General features: G+C 37.6%; 2 protein-coding genes across 7 annotated transcripts; both read left to right on the top strand.

Moving 5' to 3' along the window:
• Nucleotides 1-3,173: 3,173 nt before the first annotated feature.
• On the top strand, nt 3,174-5,675 carry LOC114716157 (SNF1-related protein kinase regulatory subunit beta-3). 6 transcript variants are annotated; one of them, XM_028901087.1, is made up of 5 exons: nt 3,194-3,317; nt 3,411-3,487; nt 4,276-4,366; nt 4,971-5,066; nt 5,139-5,675. In XM_028901087.1, the coding sequence occupies exons 4-5, from the start codon at nt 5,040-5,042 to the stop codon at nt 5,463-5,465; spliced, it is 354 nt and encodes a 117-aa protein (XP_028756920.1). In that variant the 5' UTR covers nt 3,194-3,317; nt 3,411-3,487; nt 4,276-4,366; nt 4,971-5,039; the 3' UTR covers nt 5,466-5,675. The 6 variants fall into 6 exon arrangements, with proteins under 6 accessions (XP_028756923.1, XP_028756920.1, XP_028756921.1 ...); XM_028901088.1 differs by lacking the exon at nt 4,276-4,366 and having other exon boundaries at nt 3,422-3,487; XM_028901086.1 differs by lacking the exon at nt 4,276-4,366.
• A 3,379-nt stretch (nt 5,676-9,054) lies between these two features.
• LOC114716158 (high affinity nitrate transporter 2.4-like) lies at nt 9,055-11,293 on the top strand. The gene is made up of 3 exons (XM_028901091.1): nt 9,055-9,915; nt 10,165-10,280; nt 10,366-11,293. Exons 1-3 carry the CDS (start codon nt 9,106-9,108, stop codon nt 11,033-11,035), a joined length of 1,596 nt encoding a protein of 531 aa, XP_028756924.1. The 5' UTR covers nt 9,055-9,105; the 3' UTR covers nt 11,036-11,293.
• The last annotated feature ends 7,369 nt before the right edge of the window (nt 11,294-18,662 follow it).

The following is an 18,662-nucleotide window of genomic DNA, read 5'->3' as shown; positions in this document are numbered from 1 at the left end:
CTTTAACACAGGCTCCTTCAAATCCTTATAGACACAGTAACTCAGGTCCAAAAAAATCCCTATGATAACATTCATGAAATTCCTTTAGATATATTAAAAAAGTTAGTTAAATTCTTTATCTATAAAAAACTTATGTTGATTTTCTTAAAATATTTTTATAAAATTATTTTTATTATTAGTAAGAATAATTTTAAAAAATAATAAATATACGTAACAAAATAATTGAGATTATGTATTTATATTGAAGACCGTACTTAACTCCTACATGGTCCTTTGGTGCAGATGAACCCATGCATTTCATTGCAACGGAGACTCCAATTGCTATTTCATTCAGTGCGCGAACTTCGTTTACGCCCTTAATTCACGAATTCCTTCGCTCTAGTCATCTAAGAGTGAGTTCGTTTGCATTCATTCACGTTTCATCGCCCGTTTCTGAGGGCAAACACTTGAACCGCGAACACAGCCAAATCAGGGTTCCATGACCTGGTCACACACACTGCCAGACCTCCACACAAAGATTGGCTCGTGTGTGTGTGTGTGTGTATTCTGTCGGTTTTACCCAACTGAGTGTTACATTGGTGAGGGTTCTAAATTTCACGGGAACTTTCTAATTTAATTGGTCACACACACTGTCAGTGAAAAAAAGGGGTGGGGGATGAGCGATCAAAGAAACAAAAATACTGAAACGGTGGAAGCAGGGTGCTGATAATGGAGGAAAGCCTCAGGCTGAGGCTGACGCTGCGTCTGACAGCATTGCTGACCCTGCCTTCCGCTCCATCACGTGCCCTCCGGGTCCCTCTCCCCTGCTCCCCCACGTGACACCCCCTGCATTTTTTAATTATTCTTTCCATCATTTCAACCCCTCCAATTATTTATATGTCGAAAAAAGCATCATTAATTAGTTAATAATCTCGCCTGAAATTTTACTCCTCCATCTTAATTCCTCAAATTCTTTCTATTTAATAAATTGATTCACCTGCGTTCAAAAATTAAGTTGTATACAAATTAATAAGATTTGGGGAGAGAGCTTAAGGAATTAAGTTAGGCAAAAGTATTTAAGTAGAAATAAAATCATAATTTTAAAAGTGTTTTTATAATATATAAAATAAATACTAAAAATTTTATCTTAATTTATAAAAAAGTATTTTTTTCAGTAATCCAAACATCTCAAAATTAAATTGTCAAATTATTGAGTTGTGTGTAAAGCAGTCTGTGGACTAGATACCGTATACGTGGATCGCTCGCGGAGGGGCGCAAGTGAGGGCAAAAGGGCATTGGAGAATGGAGATGATCCAACCTGTCAATCGGAGATTCACCCTCCATGACGTCACCACCTGACGGGATAAAACCTCAACACTGACGCTTCCCCTGTCAGTCCTGTCCCTCCCATCCTTACTTCTCATAATTTATTCATTTGTTATCCAAATTACGCACAATAATGTTCTTTTGGGAAGAACTAACAGTGGACTGATTTGAAACAGTGTAAAGATTTTTTTTAATTATGATTTACAAAGTATATAAAAAGATTTTATTTTGATTTATGTAAAATATGTTCATAAGAGATTTTTACTTTTATCCCAAACAGACTTAGTATAATATGTACGAAATTTTGGCCAAAACTAATATATACAAAATTGAATCCAAATGTTAGCTTTATTTCCCAACACCTGAGATGTCCAGGTTAAATTCTTTTATTCCAACACTTTTGTTTCTATATAGCGTCGAAATTTAAATTGCTTTAACACTCCATAAATATCTTTGTTTGAACTGTGTAATTCCTCATTTTATTTATTACCATTTTAATCTTTTAAGAAGTACGCTGTTATGTGCAATTGACCCCCCCGGGAGTTGTTTGCAAGTGTAAGCCCGTCAATGTACCCTTATAGTTGCACGGCTTCTTTCTATTCTCTCAATTCGATTTCCCTCCCTTTTTTGTCTTTTACATTTTCTATTATAAAATAAATTTTATATTTAGGATCAACGAGGATATAAGCTTTTTATCCTTCCCTTTATTTTATTTTTTTTTGGCCAAAATTATGCTTCCCTTTATAAATCACCCTGTCCCCCCCCAAAAAAAAAACAAAGGCAAAAAAAAGAAGATATGTTGCATTTAATCAATCAACGGCGTTGATATAGGCACTAAACTGGACGAAAGGAAGAAAAATATTATACTACCTGCTCCGATGCTTAATATAATATAAGATCTCATTTAATTTTTAATTTGATTTAAAATATAAGACTATTTTATTTTGTTACTCATATTTATCTATCTTTTTTAAAAATGATTCTTCTAATAATAGTAATTTTAACTAATAAATTTGATTAGCAAAAATATTTTAAGAAAAATAATACCTACTTATTACAAATAACTAATTTAATTTATTTTTTAATCTACTTAAATTAGTTAACTAGTTTTTATATTTAGGATTAGAGTTAATATTAAATTAAATAATTTGCGTTTAAACAGACAAATGTGCGGTCGGGTACGAGTGAGTAGTCACTCACTGAGAAAATGACATCTAATAAATTCCCAAGGATATTAATTATAGTTTAATATTATTAACTTTAAAAAATTATAAAGAAAGATGAAAGATCAAGACTCTTCCCCGGGATTAAATTTCTCAACAACATCTCTAATTACTTATTTTCAGCTTTTATTACGTTATTTTGATATTTTCAGTACTTACTTTTAGTATCTTTAATATTATTTTAATTATTTTCGGTATTAAAAATTTTATCTCTACTATTTCAGCAAATATTTTAATTCTTTCTTTATTAAAATTTTATCTTTAATATTCAGCAAATATTTTAATTCTTTTCGGTATTAAAAATTTTAAAAACGAGTATTAAAAAATTAAAACTGAACATGAATGCCGAAAAATGAAAGTTGAATTAAAAATCGAAAGACGAATCTTGAAGTATTTGTTCAGAAAAAGTTAATTACAACTAAAGATCTGGATTTCTAATCAAATTTCTAAAATCACGGTACTTGATTGTAATAAAAGTTGTAATAATTAGGCTTTCAATGTCATCTTCCCTTTCTCATCAGGCATTCGAATGTCATTTTCACTTTTTTCCAGTTTCAATTTTTGCTCTTACGCGTGGCTGAGTATTGATCCTTAGTATTGGGCCTTATTGGGCCGAAATTAAAGTTGCCGGGGGACTGATCAGGGAAACCCGAGGCCTACGATCATCGTGTTCTGGAAAGTGCCATTTCGTCGTGCAGCTTTGCTCTTATTGTTTCGGGGGAGGCCTTCGTTCTCGTTTCTTTCGCAGCTTCCCGGCTTGGTTTCTGCAACTTCCGTGCGCCATTGCGGGTTTTCCTTCTGATTGCTTGTTCTCTGATTGTTAGTATTTCTCCATTTATGAACTCTTTCACTATTGCATCGTGCCCTTTTATTTTTTGACAGATAAACCTTAGGTTTCATAAAATTCCTCCATTTATCTTATTCTTGCGGCTTATTTGTTCGAACCTGACTCTCATCAGGTAATTCACTTTTGAATCATGTTTTCTTCATTCATGGAATTTGGTTTTTCCAGTGAATGATACTGTATCACGCAGAATAACGTTTCCCTTCATATTCCTGACTTTCTGTCGCTCAAATTTTTTAGCTTGCTTGAGAATTTGCTTTTATTTCTCTACCAAGAAATTTTTTTATGTGCATTTTACTTTCTATGCTGATCCCCTAATTCGAGAATTCAGGGGCTCATCTGAATTTGATTACGTTCTCAATTGGACTGGGGGCTGGGGCTGCACACCTGTATGTGCCAGTTTAGGGGAAGTCTTTGATAGGGAGTCCATGGACATGATCGAGTCCTTCGATATGCTTTATGCTGTTTCATTCGGCTGGATGTATCTTTAGTTCTTTCTTTTTTGTGCCTATCTTTTCCCCCAGTTATCTTACTTCTTGTCAGATAAGATATGAGCCTTTGTATTAATATTCTAACTGCGTACTTTACGGTACCCTCATTCTCTCTAATTCCAATCCCATATTGTCATAATTTTTTATGACCATTAATTTTATCAAAAGACCCAAGACTTTAACTGATGAGTTGTATACTTGTATTTGCCTTTACCTTTTCATAGTGTTTAGATTTTTAGTATAAACTTTATCATATCCTTAATAGCAGTGAATGCTTCATTTGGCTTGGAATAGAATTATCTTGAAATTTGAGTTTGGCATGAGATAAATATATTCATAATATTCAAATCAAATACTAAAACAGTTGTTTGTGGATCACATTTAGCAAAATGGAACTTGCTGGGGATTTCAGTCGTAGACTGCAGGGTTTGATGTCCTCAGTTGAAGCAACGAGTCCCTAAGTGATGGCAGACTTACTGGCAGATTGATTTGATCTTAACTCAGTAAATCCTGATTTATTCTGTTTCGATCCTTTACTTTATTGGGAAAATGTCATTTCATGTTGCCCATCCTTCGTAAATTGGTCTTATGGTAACTATGGCGGAACTATATAAATTAAGAAAGTTCTTATAGATTGATTGTTTATTCGCCAATCAAGTATTTTTAAGCTAATGAGAAGTTCTAGTAGGTGTAATATGAGGAAAAGCTTGTACTTTTTGAGACATGAAGAGGAATTTCTCGGTATGCTGATATACACTAAAGCTTTTACTTAATGGAGTCTAGGTGGCTTACTGGAAAAGCATTTTCTATTCCTCTCCCACTTACATGTGATGGCTGAATCCAGGGGTTTAAATCTATATTTTAGCTGGAGATTTGTAAGTTATGTATCGAGGGAATGGGAAACAATTTGTGTTCACCTAGCACTTGATCACTGTTATGTAACATGGGGTGTTCAACTTTTTCTTAATTGTTATAAAATATAAACCTTGCTTGCTTTTATTGTTTTGGGTTCACAAGACGCATTGCAATTATCTTGGGACGTAGCTCAGGAACTTGTTCTTTAAGTTTATTTTGCATGCTTACAAAGGCGAAATTGGTATTCTTCAGGCTTCTCAGAATCTTAGCTGCGGTTCCATTGATGCGCACACACTGCTAGTGGTCGGTTCCTTTTGCAAGATGAACAATTCATCAACTGAAGACCATGTAAGTGATTCGTTCCTGATAATTATAGCACCCACCTGTCATTAGTTGGTCTAAGGTATAACCTACCCGCAGGGTGAAGTAACTGTGGCGGGATTTGAAGTTCCAAAATCACCTGATTCGAGCTATAACAACGCGTACCCTGGTAGTGATGATGAAACACGAGATCCACCTATGTTCCCTCCCCATTTGCATCACACTCTACTCAGCTATCCTGCTAGTAGAGACACTTCGGGAACACTACCGTTACCAGAAAATGTGATCTTGAATCATCTTTATATTGAGAACAGTGAGGCCCCAAGATCCGTGTTGGCACTGGGATTTACTCATCGCTTCCGTTCTAAATTTGTTACAGTTGTGCTTTACAAACCGGTCCCCAGAAGGGGAAGTACAAGCGTTTAATATGCACATAGTGATTACTGCCCTTCAGCCGTGTTCGTTTGTAATGCGGCTGCATTGAAATTAGATATTATAGACTAAATATCCGGGTTAGCGGGAAAATATAATTGTTGTCCATAGCAGTTGAAGTTCTTCAGATCATGTCAGGGTACTCCGTAATTTAAATGTTTATCCTGTTTCAATGTTTTGTGGCAATGTTTTGAGCTTTTGCCAGTGTTGCACGATGTTAGTACTTGGCATGCCTTCATTTCCTTCCGCTTGTTGCGCTTTTCACTCTCTCTCACTCGTGTCCTAAAGAAGGCTTTCTATTATTAAAGTTTGTCCAATTGATAAGATCCGCTACGGAGATTCAAGATTCAAAAGAGGAAATTTATAATATTTTATTTATACTCAGTCCATGATCATTTCCGCAAATTTAGCACGATTCTCGACTTGATGCCTCAGCAAAATTATTGTATTTTCAGTTATCTATATGTCGTCACTGACTCATGCTCCGTTGTTGTAATTGTAAGTCAAACGGAGCTACGGCAGAATATAACCACTATCTCAATTCTCGACAGGCAATCAGGTGCAAGTGCAACTAGATGTGTGTGTGTTTTTCAATTTGAGGAAAACATAATCTAATTGCAGGATATGATGTATATATATAATTAATCCCGTAATTAATGTGAAGCTGTTGATTAGTACAAAGTACAAACGTGACGTGATGGAGTGCGGGCGGCCTCCGCCCTGTATAATCCAAAGTGTATGTGGCTAATGTGTCATATCCAGCAGAGCAGAATGTCAAGGATCCTTCATTCAAAAATAAAAATTATCACTATTTACCCCCCCCCCCCCCAAAAACAAAATTCAGCCTCCTAACCATCGACATGAGATATATTATTGATCTTGTGACTAGAACCCGCTAAAAACTTCAAATTATCTGCCAAAAGATAATAATAAAAAACACTGTAATTATTTTTCTTAATATCTCTTCTTTCTCACTTATTTGATTATGGTTAAGGAAATATTCATAGAAGTAATTTAGAAAAAATTAATAAATATGAGAAATATGTCTTATATTTAGGATGAAAATTAAATCAATAATTAGGTCATACATTAAAAATCAGAGGAGTAATATCAAACAGAAAATAACTGCATGAATACCAGCATTAAATCAATAAAATTAATAAGAGCTACAGATAAGGATGCAATTGCATAAATTGCGGAATGAATAGTAGTTATAAAATGCAAACACCATATCCACAGATAAGCACATAGAAAGTTGACCCAACAGTGGCCGTGGTTGGCAACCATTTTCAGCCACAAAACTTCAGAGAGTCTTCGAACTTGGATTTTTCTTTTTCTGAATACTCAGTGGGACCCCTCTTACGGCGACGGCCATCCTTCTTTTCCTAAACTTCAATTATTGTTTAAGTAGCGGTTTGGATATGGAGCATGAGATAGTCAGAAGAGTGCGTGTGTGTCCACACAGATGAGCCCAAATTAATAGAGCAAAGAGCTCTATGAGGCCATGAAAGGCTAAGTTGAGCTTATCATGAAAGGATTTGTGACGCCATCAGCTTCTGCAACTTTCAGTTATTTCCTAATGACACAGACAACTTGAGCTTACATGTACGGTTTCGTATGCAATTAATTAAAATGTTTAAGTGGATGCACAAGCCCATGACCTCATTATTTGAATTTGTTTTTGAGACGATGGCCCCTTGAAACCAATCTATTAAATTAATTATAATTCAGGGATCAAATATTTTAAATTCTTGATGAAGGGCCAAAACTGCTTGATACTTTTCTTTCTCATAATAATAACAAATACTTGATCATCATTCTTCTTAAAATATTATTCTTTTTAAAGGCGAATTGTGGACTACGTGTATCAAATTCATACAACCATATGTATGAATTAAACGAATGTTTTCGATCTTCTAAAATTTGATACATAGTTATGAAAATTTTGTAAACAATATTCCAATTTTTATCATGGAAGATAAACGATATTGTTTAAATAACGCGTGCGTGTTTATATCTAATAATATAATTGAAAGGAGAGACAATCATCTCTTTCTTATACAATTTACCACTGGCTATGTAGTAAGTAGCAAACAGTCTCCTGACTTTTAACCTATAACATTTTAAGAAAAAGGATGACTTAATTACGGTTCTTTATTATTAGAATTTCAAAATTTCGTGGTCCTGAAATATAATTTATGCGACGTGTTGGTGTCGTAGAGTGATTTTCTCTTTATTGTTTTTGGTCAACTGCCTACATGATTGACATGTAAATTTTTTTAAAAAAAAGATATTTCAAAAAATTAAAATTTATCATTTTGTAGTCATCGATAAATTCAAATCCAAAATATTGAAAAGTATTGACCATTGCTTTATATATATTTCGTTTTTCATTAACTTCACTATCATTTGTAATTCAAGTATCAATTAATTAGTAGAAACAACATTTTAATTTTAATGATAAAAAGTACTAAAACTCAAAATGTAAGAAGGGCTTATGCATAACTTGCTGATCAAAACCGCTTTGGTTGACTTACAATCTTACATGCTGCTTTGTGCGCTACTCAATTTTTTAATAAAAGAAAAATAACTAGTTTATCAGGATCAATAAATATAATTAAAAGTAATCTGAATTAATAGCTAGTTTATTGATAAATACTGTTTTTGATGAAAATAAAAGAGAAAAATTTTAAAATAGATGTTCTGGACAAAATGTTATTTCCTATAAATACAAGTACTGAAACTCATAAAATTTTGTTAGACCGATGGTAGTATCTTATTATATATAAATTCTCAAACTCTGAATGTTGGCCGCGAAGTGGCAGCTAGCAATATGACTACCAACTTGTCATATTGGATTGATATAATATGTATGAATTATGGATCTTAACTTCCAAGCTCACGTCATTTTCCCAAAATATAAAATCTCACCGTCCAAGATATACAGTTCCAGCTATAGCATGTGAAATCATGGAACAAAAGCGCTCTTATATTATCATAACCCCTTTTTGTTTTTTTTTTCACTTTTTCTCTCGCCATCCTTATGGTCCTCGTATATTCACTTAGCTTCCAACTACCCTAAATCATACACAACACGAATGAAGATTTCTGCTTCGGCTTCCTCACGAATTATGATTCTTATGGGAGCAAAAATCATGCCAAGGAATCATCAAAATGATCCAAAATCATCATGTCAGATCAGTTACGTACGGTTTGCGAATTAGGCTATCCTCAAATTAATAAAATGAACAACTATTACAAGTAGATTAAGCTCAAATACAGCCTGCGCGCTCGTGGAGAGACAGACTGATACTTCTTTGGGGTAACTACATAAAATAGTGAAATAAAAATATGTAGTCAAGTTTGAAGGTTCTGTGAATCGGGTTGATGAAATGAACCTTTGGGATGCTCGATGAGTCTCCTCCCTGTTAGATGCGGCGGAATGGAATCTGTTTAATTATATAGAAACCCTTCTGTCACCCGTTGGGATTCCCATTGGCTCACATCAGCCTCATGCATTGTCAACGCTTTCCCTCCTATAAATAACCGCTGCCTCCTTCCCTCCCCTTCACTACACTAACACTTGTTCATTCATTTCAAAGCCACTAAGTTCCTTCTTACTTTCCCTTTCTCAATGGCTGAGATTGAGGGATTTCCAGGAAGCTCCATGCATGGAGTCACTGGCAGAGAGCAAACCTTCGTATCGTCTGTTGCTTCCCCAATGGTCCCTTCTGACCACACTGCCAACTTCGATCTCCCAGTTGATTCTGAGCACAAAGCTAAAGTCTTCAAACTCTTCTCTTTTGCCAATCCCCACATGAGAACCTTCCACCTCTCCTGGATTTCCTTCTTCACTTGCTTCGTCTCAACCTTCGCGGCAGCCCCTCTGGTTCCCATAATCCGTGACAACCTTAACCTCACCAAATACGACATTGGGAATGCGGGAGTCGCCTCTGTCTCTGGCAGCATCTTCTCTAGGCTTATGATGGGTGCAGTCTGTGACCTGTTAGGCCCCCGTTATGGCTGTGCCTTTCTCATAATGCTCACAGCGCCAACCGTGTTCTGCATGTCGTTCGTGAATGATGCTGGAGGTTACATAGCGATGAGGTTCTTGATAGGGTTTTCGCTGGCCACTTTTGTGTCGTGTCAGTACTGGATGAGTACTATGTTTAACAGTAAGATAGTAGGGCTTGCGAACGGGACAGCAGCGGGGTGGGGCAACATGGGAGGTGGGGCCACCCAGCTTATAATGCCACTGGTGTATGAATTGATCAAAAGAGCAGGATCTACTCCTTTTGTTGCCTGGAGAATTGCCTTTTTCGTCCCTGCTTGGATGCATGTCATCATGGGGATCCTCGTCTTGACCCTCGGCCAAGACCTGCCTGATGGCAACCTTGGTGCTTTGCAAAAGAAGGGTGATGTCAATAAGGACAAGTTCTCCAAGGTAACCCCATCTATCTCTTTACTCCTCAATTTGAATTCCCCCATACACTCCTTTGTTCCTTGAAAGATATACTCTAAATATTTCAAGCCATCAACTGTTTTTAGTCTTCCTTCTTTTTTCCATAGAAAAATATTCCTTCGATTTAGATACTAAATTGCTGAGGCACATATACTATTTCGTATGCTCCTTAAAATATAATGTCTTTTTGAGAAAACATGTTGAATTGGCCCTTCGATTGTGCGTGTTCAGGTGCTGTGGTATGCGATAACGAATTACAGGACATGGATTTTTGCTCTGCTGTACGGGTACTCCATGGGAGTTGAATTGACCACTGATAATGTCATTGCCGAATATTTCTATGATAGGTCAGCTTGCTCAACTCTATGATGGTCTAAATATATAGTTTCAAATATTTTTACTCGTCCAAATATGTAACAAACGCAAGTGCAGGTTCAATCTGAAGCTGCACACCGCTGGAATCATTGCTGCTACATTCGGAATGGCTAACTTTGTTGCTCGTCCTTTTGGCGGGTACGCTTCCGATCTCGCTGCTCGATTATTTGGGATGAGAGGCAGGCTTTGGACCCTCTGGATTCTTCAAACCCTAGGAGGTGTTTTCTGCATATGGCTTGGACGGGCCAATTCTCTTCCCCTTGCTGTCGTGGCCATGATTCTATTCTCCATCGGAGCTCAAGCTGCTTGCGGCGCAACTTTTGGCATCATCCCTTTCATCTCGAGGCGCTCTCTGGGCATTATCTCGGGCTTAACCGGGGCAGGTGGAAACTTCGGGTCGGGGCTAACCCAGTTGATCTTCTTCTCAACCTCAAAAATGTCGACCTCAACGGGTCTGTCCTGGATGGGTGTTATGATAGTGGCCTGCACACTTCCGGTGAGTGTCGTTCACTTCCCTCAGTGGGGCGGCATGTTCCTTCCTCCTTCTAAAGATGTTAACAAGTCCACAGAAGAACACTATTACGCATCTGAATGGAACCAAGAGGAGAGAGAGAAGGGCTTACACCAACAGAGTCTCAAGTTCGCAGAGAACAGTCGTTCTGAGAGAGGCAAGCGTGTTGCCTCTGCTCCAACGCCACCTAACACGACTCCCACTCACCAAGTTTAATGAGATCACGAGTCGTCGACTCAGCGCTTCACTTTTATCGATCTTGTTATGTATTTCTGTATATTTGCTTTGCCTGTCCACTTTCATATACTTGTAATGATGAGGTGGCTTCATCATTTTGAGAAAGGCGAGTTCAAGGCTGAACTACAGCTTTAAAATCACCACATACCCCCCAAATAATGAGGAAGTATATGTAAATACATCCAAACATATGTATAAAATGGATGTTTCATTTTCAGTGAATGAATGAACCTTGTTGTAATTTTGTTACAAGTATAAATATATATATATATATATATATATATATATAACGTGGGAATAGAATATACTTGCTTGTTTCGTCAACTGAGATAGATGCGGAGATTTATTTATGGGGGGCAGTTGGCTGATGCTGGTTTCAAGTGGATCTCGATGCATGGAGAGTAATTATTAATTTATTATATAAAGGATGAATCCGAATATTTTAATACCAGGGGGCTTCAATTATTGAGGAGTGTGTCCGCATGCGTAGAAATTGTTGTCTCTTTCCGCGAAACATAGAATATACGAAGTCAAATGAATAGAATCAGAGAATGGCATGGTGACAAAACAGATACTGCTACACAAGCAATAGGAAAATACCGAAATAGTGTTCTATTTAGTTGGGAATATCAGTGAAGAGGACCAAATGGCTCAAATGTTTGTGAAAGATGATTACACTCAGGATTTGCATATTTATTTGTTTGTTTATTTATTCCTTTTTGGGTTTCATGACTGTGCAAGTTTAGTTTTTTCCTCCAAATTTTTAAACCGTTTGGCCCTTTTGACCATTTTATTTTTCCTATTTGGTTTTGCTGTATTGTGGTAATCAAGTTGCACGTATAGATGGCACTTTAATTCAGCAACCATCGTGGATTTTTTTTTTGGGCCGGTCTTTAAATATTTTCTTTTCCACTTTTCACCATAGCAACCATCGTCATGGAGGGTTCTTTCTTCAGAAGCAGACAAAACTCGAGTGGATGAGCTGAGTTTGTAAACGGTTAATTAGTTATTTTATGATTTCCACCCGTTGATTGAATATATATACGAGGAAGCACAAACGTCGTTAATACTCCCTTCCAGTCAAAAGGTGAGAAAATGTTCTCATCATCAACAATCACGGCTGAGGTAAAAACGTCCCATTCAGGCTTTATTTTCAGTTCGTGATATTTTAAAATTTTTCAAAAACAATTTCTTTTCTTTTCTCAAACTTCATTAAACTTGCATAATTTTGAACGTGGATTCCGCGTAACAGGAACACAAACTATCAAATAAATTAATTTTTAAGCTTTGATGATTATTTCAGATTAAAACAAAAAATTGTGTGAAATGGAAGCAGACTCCGTGAATTATGGGATCTAAATGTAGCAAATGTGGAGCTCCCTGTAAAATATTTTACAGTGGTGATTTGAAAGACAGCTTCTGGGATGAACAAAGGTAACAATAACAAATTCTAATTTTTTTTTACTGAAAAATTATTACATCAATATTGCTATTGTCAAGCCTTGACAACATGTTGAGGAGGTTTCTTTTTTTTGTCCAGAGTATCCTTCCACCCGAAAGGTGAGAGACTAATTTCTTGGGGTACTGTCAGGTGCTGTAATGAGGACTCCTTCCAACAGTATTTGTCCCATATACAGTATCCTAATGATCAAACTCGTGACATAATGTTTAAGGTGCCTAAGTCTCTTCCATTTAGACCAACACATGCTGGGGAGGTTGGCTGGGCATTTGTAGTGTTTGGGCTAAATGGGCCAAGTGGGCTCAATAAAACAGAAGGATTTTTTTTTTAAAAAAAAAAAGGGGTGAAATGGAGGGTAAGATTGGTCCACACATGGGGTGAAATTTCCCGTGAGGAAAGTAAATTTCGGATCTGAATCTTGCTCGCCTCTAATGCTTCTGAGCTTTCTTGGTAAATTTCTCATCCGTCATCAATGGCAATAAAAAGCCCATTACTATAGCCGCCCCTTTCTTTACTGAAATTTAATCACCCAAACCCTATCTTTTTTGCTTCTTCCATTCCTTCGGTGCTCATATTCAATGCATCTTCCCCTTCATAAATGTCCTCTCCTTGCTTTCCTCTTTTGCTCATCCTCTTCCCAGCAAACCATCTAACTTGTAATTCCTCTTTAGTTTTGCCTAATTATGATCCTCACTAGCTTCATTGCAAGCTTGCTTCCAGCGTGTTTCAATTTCACAACCTCTCAAGCCTCCAGTATAAGGCCTTCCTGCTCCAACATTGAATCTCTCCGATCGAGCTCTTCATTATGACATTCTTGATCTCTGAGTTTTCCATTCCAATTAATATGCCATACTTGCGGGTGGGTTGCTATTAAATAGATACTTAAGAAGACAGCCCAGGTTTGTGGATGGGAAGCAAAGCTAACAGCCTAACGCCCCAAATTAATTAAAGCAGCATTGATGCGGCTTATTTTCTATCTTCACCGAATGATTTAATGGGATGTTACTGATTCAGAGCATGGTATATAGCTATTGTCATGGTATATAAATCCTTATATTTCTTTATTTACAATGACGGATGACCGGCCACAGAGGCAGACGTAAGGACCTCAACTAGATTATTTGATGTGCTCTTCAATGTTCTTTAAATGAACCGTCTCTCCGAATTGCTTACACCTGGAAGAAAAGGAGGCTCTCAAGAAAGAGTTTTTCATTTACCTTTTACCCCTTCTTTTTGAAAAACCAATTTCCCGTGGGTGTTGTGTATGTGGTCATTGCAGATACGTACGAAGACAAGACACACATGACCTGGATTTTTTTTTTTTGGGGTGGGGGGGGGGTTGTTTCCCCAGGGATGAAGCATAGAATAGATTTGAAATAGCGTAATAACAAGAACTCACGAGCTTCCTCACTTGGAGCTGAGACAAAAAGTAGAGCACCCACCTCACCAACTCACCACCACCACAACCCCTAAGTAATGGCGTACTAGCAATTAGCTGTGCACATCTGCCTTCAGCATCCATTCACGAGCCTATTAATGAAGGCCCTTCACAGTCTCGCATGAAAGCCTCTTATATAAACTATCCTCTCTCTTTCATACGCTCCCACACCTCACTGCAGAACACATCAGCTAATATCTAAATGTCTGCTACATATTTCTTCTCTCTTTTGGTCCTTTATCTTCTCCTTTCTCTCAATTCTCTACACATAGCCATGGGTGGGCGTATCATTCCCCCGAGTGCTCCGAGTACAGTTACAAGACCACTAGTTTCATCGCAAGAGGCCCAGACTTTGTTGAAGCCGAGGTTGGATCACAAAGAGAGAGTCTTCCAAAGCAGACAAGCGAAGGATTGCTTGCCAAAAGGGTTCAGGCATAACTCTGCTCCTAGCAGATTCGTCAACTATAACACACTAAGCTCTGGAGCCTGCTCTCGAATGCATTCCAAGAAACCTTGAGTCGCCGTCGTCGTCGTCTCTTGCTCCATAAGGGACAGTACTTCCTTTGTATATGGTCGAGAAACTCAAAAGTATGAACTTTTTTTTTTAATTATTTTAAATATGTGATATATATATATATATATCATGTATCACCGATCACAGTTTTGAAGGATTTCTGATTCTGATGTGGTAGCTAATGCATGAGACATTAGCCAAAGGTTCAAAAACAGAGAGATGATATGTATTTGAATTATATTCTTTTAAGCGATGGGCATGGATAGGGACTGGGAGATTGTGAAAGCATCGGGTTATATGCTTGTAATGCCCAGACGAGTCACCAAAACTAGCAAATCCTTATCAATATACTGCTTGTTCCAATAAGGGTTGTATATGTATTTAGGTTGCACAATGTCTGAATTTACGTTGTTTTGAGATGGGTGGAGGCTCGTCGTTGACTTTCTTCTGTTATCAGTGTTCACGACTTGTTAGATTTTATCTCCCTAAACAAGGCTTTCTAATTCGTATTTCTTTCGATACACACTTTTTAAGTTAAACACAAAATAATGCAAAGTAAAAATATGCAGTGGAACAGTATATATATTTATGCATGCGTAGTGCTTGGTCAATACAAATATTGATCAAGCAAAATGTGTTTGAATTGTCTCAGTAATAATAATATAAATCAAGTGAAAAGGTAAAAGAGACGGGAAAAGCAGAGAGTAGAAACAGACACCTCTCCCCGTTTTATATTTTTCCTCTTTTCTTCTCCTTCACTTTCATGGGGAGAGAAATTTTAATTTAAAATTAAAATGTTTTTCAGATGTTGGATGGGCAAGCCAGTAAGTGGCAACCAAATGGTTGGCATCCTTTGTGCTAAGGTTATAAATAATGAATTGTCTCAAGCTTTAGAGAGATGCGGCTGAAACAGAAGCGAGCCATTCAGCTGGGCATCTCCAAGGAATATCATCATCACATCATGTCTGGACAAGCCTCACCGTCTCACACAAACAGAGTCCACCTGAAAACATTAAAATTTTACTGTTTCAACTCGCATTACAAAATTAAACTGTGCAAGTGCGTGATTCACTTGATAAGTTATTCGATAACGCATACAGATATAGGAACGACTCTTCCAAGGCCTAGGTGTCCCTGGAAGACACACAAGTCTTTTTGGCGTCTGAAGCAAATGAACTGTTCTCCGAGGAAAACCTGAGATTAACGATTCATGGGATTCATAGGAATATATGAAAGAAATTACCCAAATATGCATATTGCCATGCCTTGCAGAAGGGTAATAACAAAAAATTCCAGCATCAGTTGGAGCTAAAAGCAAACCTTCAACTCAGAAGTATGACGAGGCTAAAAAAATAAACGTGAGAAGGAATGGAGGCAAGCTCATCAAGGAAAATGACATGTGGAGCACTGGCTTCACTTTCAGAGGGCCTTTCTCACCAATGAAGTCTGCTTGGCATGCTTTAGCAATTGCCTTGGCCAACACAGTTAGGAGGGTGTACTAGCAGGAAAAAAGTTTACTCGTCGCGTCTCCGAATTGAGGATCAATAGTAGTACTTACAGCTCCCAGTTGAAGTACCCAAGGAAAGCACTCAGTGAAAAGCCAAGAGCAGAGGCAACAGGAAGAGGCGACTAGTGAATTGTGATGCTCTGAAGGGGGCCTTGTTTGGCAACAAATGAAATGGGCCAGTTTGCAATGTGAGCTTTGTTGTTTAGAGAGAAGGAGAGAGGGACAGATCATGATGCGTTGGGCCACCCGATGATCTGTCCTGTTAAGTTTGGGCTCATTCTGAGGGCCTGGGGTCCAAAACTGCCGGATTTATCTCACATGGGAGTCAGATAAGCAACCCAACTAATTATTCAAGAAACGGGATCCAATATCCAAAAGGGAATGGAAAGAACGTGATCAAATTATTGCAGTGCAAGTTTTACCCAAATTTCCCTTCAGCCGTCAGAACCAGCCCAAAAAGTCTGCGAAATGAGCCTGATAAAAGTGCCGACAAACCTAATTATTATGAATAAAAATAAATTTGGCTGCGTATGGAAGTTTTAATTTGTCATGGAATCAAAATTTTAACAACATGCGACACAAGTTATCGATTTTTATAGGAGCACCTCGACTTATTTCATATAAATTTGTTATCACGTGAAAAATATATTAATTATTTTTTATATATCTAAATAGTTGCGTATTTCAGGGAGATGTTATGTTATCAATCAACGTGGATTGATAAAAACTTGCTAAAGATGGTTGGAGGCAACCTTGGAGCAGCGGGTCAGTGCTCAGTATGAAGTTATCCCATGATCACTGATAATAATTAATAATTGAGAACCGCCAGAAGATGGATACCCCTCTTTACTTGCGAAGCAAGCCTTGTCTCTCCAAGCCATGATTACCACGGGTAAGGATTCTGTGCTGCTCCTGCGCGGGGGCAGCTTTATAGATTATTGACGCATATTTAAACGTGATATGTTTGCATTCTAATAAAACGAAAACAATCATCTATGAAGATTCAATGGATAAATCAGCATTCGCTTGATAAAGAAAATGAAAGATCGCTCTCAGATTGCTATTATATCCTATTTCCTGCAAAATAGACACATACATAAATAATATAAATAATAATTTAAACGTTGTGATATCGATCTCAAATCCATATCGCGGTGATCATTGATCGTGGAAATGTCCATTCCGATAAAATGACTGGACATAACGAAGGGTCGAAGGCAAGAAGCAGTTTGGTTGGGCACAAGGGCCATCATTCGCGTTGGAAAGAGCAGCACAAAACTCGAGTGCTCCACAGTCGACATCATGTTGGCCAACCTGGAGTCTACTTGAATCCTGTACTCCCTTCCGTTTCATGAATTTATATGTTGCCAAAAGAAAACAAATAAGAAGGGAAAAAAAAAAAAAGGCTTCCTCTTTCCATGCCCAAACACTTGTGAATTAAAGAAATAATGGATAATGGATGGATTGATCTAAGACTTGTTATTGACTCTTCTGAAAAACGCCTCCTGGTAATGATGGGAATCGTCATTAGCTGAAGATGGGGATGTCATCCATTTCGGGTCCACCATGGGCTACAGCTGATGCGATGGCACTGCAAGCCAATATCATTACACTTTGTCTTTACAAAAGGGCAAAAAAGAAAAGCCTGAGAAAATTAAAGATGGTCATAACTGTAGGGGAGTGGGATGCCAATTCCGAAGCGAGTCGCAGTAATACACATAAACAAGGCGGAAAATATACCCGAAATAGGCGGGTCGAATCACCCGCTCATTACAAGTATCCTCTTTCCCTCGCTCCCCGGCCAGACCCTTGACACCCGAAGCTTCCTCGTTTCTTCTGCTCTCTTCTTGTTTAGATCCAGGTTTGTCCTTTGTTGCTCTTCCCATTCATTTCTGTAAGTTTGAAGCTTCGTTAAGGTGGAAGCTTTCTGCATTCTGTTTCGTTTCTCTCAGCTTAGCTTAACTGAGAAATCTTAGTGTTGTTTCTTGCTTCTGCTTCTCCTTGGTCATTGTGTTCAGGAGTTGTTTCTGTCCCTCGAAGTGATGAAATAAGAGTTCATTTCATCTGAGAGGTCTATTAGAACTAGTAAAGAGGATGACCTTGTGTCTCCTGTGTCTTAACCTGACATATTCAGCATACAAGTTTTGATTTTTCGGCTTCTTGGTCGCCCTTTCAATGTCCGCCGATTACAGGTTCTGTACCAATGGAGGAAAAGAGCATGCGTGAATTATCTGCTGGATTTTATGCTTTCTCCCACTATCCCATCATGCTCCTTCCCGTTATCGAGCTTCCGCAGCGATCCTGTTCTTTCATTCTATTTAGGCTCTGGCTGAACATTCAATTCCGTATCTTTTTACATTTTCGTTTAATTAATTTGGCTCTGTATGAGTAGTAAAACTATTATCCAGCTGCGTGTTCATAAAATCCTTTATTTTTTCCTCTTCACTGGAGTCATTGTTAGAACGAGCTATTTTCTCAATCTGTTGGTCCTTCGGTGTCTCTTCTCGACGAGGGAATATCTGAATCAGTGTTTTTATCTAATTCATCCCAAATGAGAGAACTTGAGTACACTGATTTGGCCAAACATTGCCCGATTGTAATTATGTTGAGTGTTTTGCATTGCAGGCTTTTGATACGAGAATTATCTGCTGGTTAAAAATCTGATGTGATGTTATGAGCCATATAAAT

Source organism: Neltuma alba, unplaced genomic scaffold, assembly GCF_004799145.2.
Source record: "Neltuma alba isolate B1F8T4 unplaced genomic scaffold, ASM479914v2 tig00011646_pilon, whole genome shotgun sequence".
In the NCBI taxonomy this organism is placed as follows: domain Eukaryota; kingdom Viridiplantae; phylum Streptophyta; class Magnoliopsida; order Fabales; family Fabaceae; genus Neltuma; species Neltuma alba.
This window is presented reverse-complemented; position numbering and strand designations above follow the sequence as displayed.

Bases quoted from the DNA above. Each gene is read 5' to 3' on its own strand.
- LOC114716158 (XM_028901091.1), top strand. From the start codon at position 9,106: ATGGCTGAGATTGAGGGATTTCCAGGAAGCTCCATGCATGGAGTCACT. The intron at 9,916-10,164 runs GTAACCCCATCT...GTGCGTGTTCAG, and splicing joins ATAAGGACAAGTTCTCCAAG to GTGCTGTGGTATGCGATAAC. The intron at 10,281-10,365 runs GTCAGCTTGCTC...ACGCAAGTGCAG, and splicing joins GCCGAATATTTCTATGATAG to GTTCAATCTGAAGCTGCACA.
- LOC114716157 (XM_028901085.1), top strand. The intron at 5,067-5,138 runs GTAAGTGATTCG...ACCTACCCGCAG, and splicing joins ATTCATCAACTGAAGACCAT to GGTGAAGTAACTGTGGCGGG.